The sequence below is a fragment of the Platichthys flesus genome, chromosome 16 (genome assembly GCF_949316205.1).
Source record: "Platichthys flesus chromosome 16, fPlaFle2.1, whole genome shotgun sequence".
In the NCBI taxonomy this organism is placed as follows: Eukaryota; Metazoa; Chordata; class Actinopteri; order Pleuronectiformes; family Pleuronectidae; genus Platichthys; species Platichthys flesus.
The window spans coordinates 14,411,075-14,418,523 of NC_084960.1; the positions used below are offsets into that span (position 1 = coordinate 14,411,075).

General features: G+C 40.4%; 1 protein-coding gene across 1 annotated transcript; it reads left to right on the forward strand.

Moving 5' to 3' along the window:
- Positions 1-616: 616 nt before the first annotated feature.
- Positions 617-6,632, forward strand: cdk21 (cyclin-dependent kinase 21). The gene is made up of 7 exons (XM_062407276.1): positions 617-843; positions 3,325-3,457; positions 4,090-4,257; positions 4,487-4,596; positions 4,722-4,772; positions 5,163-5,295; positions 6,255-6,632. Exons 1-7 carry the CDS (start codon positions 617-619, stop codon positions 6,351-6,353), a joined length of 921 nt encoding a protein of 306 aa, XP_062263260.1. The 3' UTR covers positions 6,354-6,632.
- Positions 6,633-7,449: the final 817 nt, after the last annotated feature.

Below are 7,449 nucleotides of genomic sequence, written 5' to 3' on the forward strand. Positions count from 1 at the left end.
AGGGGAAAAGTCATATTATTGCAACAAAATCGTTGTAATATTATGAAAAAAGTCATGTTATTACGATTATTAAGAATAAAGAAGTAATATTACAATATTATTATTATAAGTAGTAGTAGTGTCATTAAGTAGTACAGTACCACCCAATTTCTTGTCCACAGATAAAGTGTTTGTTTAATTCTTTATTCTTTATTTATTGGTAAATAAAGTAGCTTGTGGTGGACAGGACGCAGCACGTGTTGACGGCAGCATGGAGCATGTTTCCATGTTCAGCTTCCTGATTAGTTCCTGAACAAAGTGGGTGTGATTTTTAATAGTTTTTAGAGAAGCTGGTGTCGGGAGCCTCCCTTTCCTCTGCAGCAGCCGGCGGGTGTGAAGGTCCGAGGCCCACCGAGGTGAGTGAAGGCCTCACATACTGAAGTGAAGCTCAGACATGAAGCCGGTCAGCTGCTTTTAAAACCTGGTCCCCACAAGAGGTTTGTGATTGTCCAACCAGGGGATAATTACAATTAGCTGCTGGCTAACCTGCTAACCTCTGATGGTCACAGCCCGTTGAGCTAGCTTCTTCTGTCTCTCTCCTTACAGTGCAGGTTCATTTCTTTCTCCCGGGAGAACCATGGCCTTCTCCAGACCTTTATGCTACGAGCTGCTGGCGGCGGTGGGCAAAGGCTCCTTCGGCACCGTGTACAAGGCCCGAGAGGTGGGGGACGAGCCGCGCTTTTTGGCGGTGAAGAAGTTCAAAATCTACGGGGACAGCTCAGACAGCGGGATCCCGGCCTCCATCATCCGGGAGGTGGGGCTGCTGCGGAGGATGCAGTTCTTCAACCATCCCAACATAGTCAAGTTAGTTTGTTTTTCTAAACTTTATTTTGTGTTAGTGTGTGTTGTTGTTTGTCAAACTTAGTCCTTCAAGGGCTCACACGCACGCCCAACCAACGCCCTACTGAGGCCAGTTTCAAATGTGTTGCGCCTTCCTGATGCACGGCCTGAATGACTTTTCATTGTGAATGTATTTCTTTCTACCTATTTCTTGAAAAAAGTCGTAATACTACTAAAGCAAAGTGGTAATTTAATGTTTTATCACACAGGTGCCTACGGTCATGAAAAACCTGGAAAAGTCATGGAATTGTAAAATGTTTATTTCCAGGCCTTGCCAAAAGTTGTGGAGAAGTCATGGAAATTTGTTATAATCATATTTTCATGTTGTTCATTTACGCTGATTTTTAAATAATTCATATGCTTTTCAAAGAAATATGCTCAAAATGTAAGCAAGCATACTCTTTCATATTATCTGAAAAGTTCGGTGGGGAAGCAGGCGGGATTATGCACTATGCCAGGCAGGTTTAGGTTTAACCATGCTAGGCTACAAATGGAAAAGTAAATTTCTTTTAATCTAACTATTATCTGTCAGTCATTTGTGTCATTTAAGGTATACTGGATGCTTTGGAATTGTCATTGTTAGTTAAAATGCTACTTTTCGTTGCTTTTTCATGTATTTTACAAAATGTTTGGTCATGGAAATTGGATTTAAAGTTATTGAAAAGTCATGGAAATGCATTGGTCAAAATGTGTATGGACCCTAATCACAAGAAAACACTCCTTATATTACAAGAATAAAGTTGTAAGTTAATGAAAGTAAAGTCATGATATTCCAAGATTAAAGCTATAGTTGATGAATGATAATAAAATTGTGATCTTACAACATTTAAGTCTTCATATTACAGGAATTAAGTCATAATATCACAATTCGTTATAGAATATGAGTCACAATTTAGTTATAATAAAGGAATATTACGAGAATAAAGTCGTAATATTACGAGAATAAAGTCGTAATATTACAAGAATAAAGTCATAATCGAAAAAGTTATAATACTTAGAGCGAAATAAAATAAGTGGCAAGGAGCTTTACTCCTCGACACTCGATCTTGATGCTCTATGATCTGACTTGATCTCATTATTTCTTGAGAAACAACCAAACCAGATGTAACCAATGATAACACACAGTGTGGACCACTACCAGAAATTTCCTCCTCCACCAAAGAGGCAACTTCCTCAAAATGTCTGTGAGGTTCTTTCTTCAGAACAAGCTCAGTCTTTACACAATCATTTCAAAGTCCTGATACTGATGAGCTGAAACATTAAGTATGTGGTTATTTTGGAAACAAATACAAGGTAAACTTGATGCAAGATGCTCCACATTCCTCGTTTTAATGTAGGCGACAGGCTGATCCTTTAAAATAATACGTAGCTTAAAATCCCCCCCCTTTAAGTTGCCCCAATACTCTGTCGTAAATTCATGCTCTGCAGCTGTTGGAGAGTGCAAAGGGGGTCGTCCTTTGGAGGGCTGAAGAGTGTTATGTCTTTTGGAGGCTGATTACTGAGCACAGCAATATTTTGATTGAGAATTAGTCAAAAAAACTAGAAGATCTTCATGAAGCAAACAGAGTCAGGACATACAGTATGTGTCAGTAAGGCCTGTGCCTGCTTCCTAATCTCGTATTAGGTCCATATCTGGTTTAATCTTTGCTCGTCTGACTTCTGTCCTGCTCTGTATGTGTGAGACTCTGACGGATGCAGATGGAAGATCAGATTCAAACCCGTGGGCTATGTTAATTGTCCAGTTCTGCCCGACAGCAGCAGTGGGAGAAGGAGAGAGCAGAGCAGTGCAGCAGTAAAGTGCCGACACAGCTCCCTGGTTGTTATGTTTCACTTCCAGAAAGGTGCCGAGTCATGGAATCTGTGATACATCTAATGTTAAACTTATAACAGATACTGAGAGAAGAGAGCAAAAGTCCTGTCTCTCTGCAGACCTTACATTTTTGATATCTTCCTACTGGGAAATGGGGAAAAAAAAACACTTGAACATGCAGGTACCTTTCAGGTCAATTCATTATTTGTATGCAACGCATATGTCACTTATTGACAGGCAAGTCGTTTTCAAAACAACATATCACTATCCATATATGCCCAGTCTGTCAATTTATAATATAAATTATATATGCAGTTTCTGACCAGGACCTTATTTAATGGTAAAGAATTGTTATAATTCTGTCAGTTCAGTTAGATTGTATAATGATGCGTTTTATATTTTGTCTGTCAATAACATCTATGATAAATTCCAGTCTGGTGTCTGTTAACAGCTTTTTTTCTTTTGCACTTTGTTACTCTGCTCTGTGAGAGTTGCTAAATTGAACAAACTTAACTTTGTTTTCTATTATGTTCTCAAGATCACAGCTCGCTTTGTTTGTTTTGCTTTGAACCAAACGTTTGGTACAAAAAGACACTAACTTGATGCTCAGTGTGTTGTTTTCTCGTCTCATCCAGGCTGTTGGATGCATCTGTTGCCCTAGAGGACAGGACCCTTGACCTGACTCTGGTGTTAGAGTACATCGACCAGGACCTTTGCACCTACCTCTCCAAGGTTCCTCCCTCTGGACTGAGCCTCGAGCGTATCAAGGTGTAAAGTCTGAACTTTTTGGCAGAATAAAATTTTAACGCCTCACATTTTGGCATCCTGTAAACCAAGATATTAGATTCAATTTGCATTTTCTTTGACACACTGAAGTGATTTATCTGCTAAAACTTTAGATATTATTGACCTTCATTCTTCAAATACCAACTTATGAGAAAGGAATTTCCATCATACATTCCTCTGACAAAATCAGGCAGCCTACCACAGCATGTCTCTGCACCTTTTCACAGGGTCAACCAGTCATAACCGTAGACTGTAAATAATGATGGACAACGTGTCTCTTCCTCCCACTGTCCAGAAATGAAATGAACCATGACCAAGACATTATTTGGAGCCAAAGCCTGCACTGTGACGATCTGGGAGGTTCGATCATGACCAATCATGATGCAGTCTTAACTGACAATCAGATAACCGATTAACAGATGAATGTAAATTTGAACAAATATAAAAAGCGATCAAGATGCTTTGGCTTCACTTTTGGGCAGCTGTCATGTCGTCCATCTTTATATACAGTCTATGACCATAACGTATTCAGGCAGACTTAAATGGAAGCCGTCCATGAGTTTAGACACCCTGCTTTCACATGCCGTCCTACATTCTGCTGTCTGTCTGCACAGGATCTGATGTTGCAGCTGCTGCAAGGTTTGGACTTCCTACACACAAACATGGTGCTGCACCGTGACCTAAAACCAGCAAACATCCTGGTCAGCAGCCGCGGAGAAGTAAAGATTGCTGACTTTGGACTGGCGCGCATCTACACCTATAATATTGCGCTCACTCCGGGTGTAAGTGAAGCAGCAGCTCAGAATGAAAGAGAACGTTTAACTGTCATGGTGTTGTATTTTACTGCAGTGATTCTCTACTAAGTCATCCTGGAGCCTGGTTTTTCCTTTATTAAGCACTGTGCTCTGTCTGTTTCTTGGCCTGAGGTGAAAAATCTTCTTGCCATTTCTCGTACGCTTTGCAATTGGCTTTTCATTTCTTTACTTGCTGTTGACGTCTGTTTGTTTTCAGGTGGTGACGCTGTGGTACAGAGCTCCTGAGGTGCTGCTGAACTCAGTCTACATGTCCTCAGTGGACATGTGGAGCGCTGGCTGCATCTTCGCCGAGCTCTTCCTCCTGAAGTGAGTAGAGCCGAGTCTGCCTCTGGGTGGAGGAGATGTACGAGTGTAATTCTCAAGTTAGAGGTAAAATATTCTATGATTCAAAAGTTGTCAAATACGATTTTTTTGTGCCTCGTGTCTTACAGACCCATGTTTCAGGCGTACACAGAGGTGCAGCAGTTGTGGAAAATCTTTGAGTGAGTGTTGCTTTCCTTTCTTTATTCATAATGAAGTAAGGCAGAGATGTTATTGTACTTTACCAATGCTCAACCAGTCACATCTGTTACTTTGATTCTGATTATCAGAAAAGGTCAAAGTTCAGAGGTCCTGTGTGAAAGCCCTTGTTGATTTCAAGTTAATTAACATCCACTGAAACTGAGTTATCACTCTGCTTTGGCAAGGAAGTAGGTCTTTCTGTAGTGCAGTTGAAGGCTGATCTTTAAGACATTTGTTTTTGAACCCATAAATAAACCTTAAAGTTAAAAAAAGTTTTGTCTGTCTGTCTCAACCTCATACAGTTTCTACTTATATCATGGCCGAGTAGCTTAAATGTTTTGGTCTTCACCGGTTTGAACCATTTTCCCCAGAGTTATCGGTTTGCCCGCTGAGGAGGACTGGCCCAGGGACAGTCCCATCCCGTACTCAAGTACCTGGGGACCAAATATTTCCTGCACCGCGATGCTGAACAACGTGGGCAAAGAAGCGAACGAACTTCTCACTGTGAGCAAACGTGTTTCTGTTTTAATGAAATGTCCCAAACTGCAGAGTTTAGCACTCTAGATCGTTGTGGAACCGAACCTTATTCTAGTTTAATGGCACTTAAAACAAAGTGCAGTCTTGGCAAAGGGAAGAATGAGACAAATTAATTGAATTAATAAGCTAAATTGAACTAAAAGAAAAGTCAGACGCTCAACATAGTAGAAACAATTGATCCTGTTATGATATTTGACCAAATTAGTACAATTTCTACCACATGGTGGTGCTAGAGATAAAGTCAGATGATGACCATTGTGTTGGAACCATTCTTTAGGAATCATGATGCACCAAATCTCACAGCAGTAGACCATAGATATAAATGAACATGGCAGTTCCCAAAATTAATCCAGGGTGTCTTGATCGCCTCCTGGTGGATGGCTGAAACAGAGTTCATTAACCTTGCCTCCTCCACTTTAGTGGATGGGACATAGACCAAACTTAAAACTCAAAGTATACATTTAAATACATTTTTCTTAGTTATTGTTTCAATCATTTGAGCTAATTTTTATTGAACTGATAATATTTAAGTGGTCATTTTCTATTAGGTTTTAATTAGTTTTTCACTGTTATTGAAACAAGGGGAAACATGATTGAAAGCTGCAACAGACTCATCATTGGTCGAGTGTGTGTATTGCTGCGACCTTAATACTGTGGCTTTGCTCCACAAACACGACTGCGCCGACTTTGCTCCGGATGATGTCAAAAGTGCAAATGCCATCACCAGCATGTATTCATGATATTTTGGCTTCATTTCTGGATAGTGGAAGACGGTCATCCATCTTTATTTATAAAGCTGCAGCCAGGTCAGACTAGGTGAGCAGGTTTAAGACATTGGGTTGGCCACTTTTCAGGATCAGAGCACAGGTACGCCCCAGTTCTTTTCTCTAAGTCATTAATATTGTGCAACATTTTCTCACCTGCAGAAATGTTTGGCGTTCAAACCAAGCAGCCGCATCTCCGCTGCCGAAGCTCTGGCCCATCCCTTCTTCACGAAGGACTCGGTCGAGTCAGGAGCGGAATGATCCACTTCGGAGTATTCATGCCAACACTCACAGTTCAAGTTGTGAGTGGGATGCTTCATGTTTGAGTTACGTTTATTGCAAATACTTTTGTATTTTGAAAGTGTACTCACACAAAGACATACTGCTACGTTGTTCTTGTTGAATGTTACCACAAAAAATAAGGATTCTCTTGCTGCTGACAGCACTATTATGAGCACTTTCACGATGGCCACTTTGTTTGTTTTGTTTCATCAAAACTTATTTTTCTCCAGATTTAGAATCGTGTACTAGATTTATTTTTGTCAAAGGGAGTTTTGTTGTTAATTAAAGAAGTATTTCTGTAAATATTTGCCTCACTGATCTGTCTCTGCTATTTTATTTAGCCTAACTGGTCTACTGATTGTATAAGACTTTCCCTTGTTATTGCACAGTCTGTACAGATGGGGGCAGTGCTGAAACATTTCTTACACAGAGGATCTATGATCTTCACATAGTTTTGTTGAAGACCCCAAATTCCATGTCTAGCTGTAAAAGATGCAACACAGTTAAACAACACTCTTCAGAGTACAAACAAAAAACAACTCTATTGAATAAGGCATTCATTACTGCAAAATGGAAAACAATTCATGACAGAAATTACAGAATGGTTCATACTGGACAAAATGTACCTATAGTTGAGAACTCTTGGGGGGCAGACCCAGGATTATTGTTTTTTCACATTGTTAGATATGGTCTTTGACATTTTCACAAATTTCGGACAATAATATTCATGGACCTTGATATAAAAAAAGCACATTTAAGGGAACTGACTTCTATAAGTGTGTGAAATTTGGTGCAGCCTGATTAAATGTGAGGGGATTGCTGGGCCTTGGAGGATGTATGGGCTCTACTGAGAGTCAGTCTCATCACTGCAGACACAGGAAACATCAGATCTGAAGAACCACTGCCTGGCTTGAGCCTTAACCAATGGTATGGTGCCTTCTATCACATTCTATTGCCACTTGTTGATTCCTGTGCATGAGACCACAGCTCAACGGGAGCAGCGTCTCTTGGTTGCCTCCTGGGCAGTGGAAGGGGCGTCCTCGTTCATCCATCTATTTATACTCTCCCCCCTTAA

Bases quoted from the DNA above. Each gene is read 5' to 3' on its own strand.
- cdk21 (XM_062407276.1), top strand. From the start codon at position 617: ATGGCCTTCTCCAGACCTTTATGCTACGAGCTGCTGGCGGCGGTGGGC. The intron at 4,773-5,162 runs GTGAGTGTTGCT...CATTTTCCCCAG, and splicing joins CAGTTGTGGAAAATCTTTGA to AGTTATCGGTTTGCCCGCTG. The intron at 5,296-6,254 runs GTGAGCAAACGT...TCTCACCTGCAG, and splicing joins AAGCGAACGAACTTCTCACT to AAATGTTTGGCGTTCAAACC.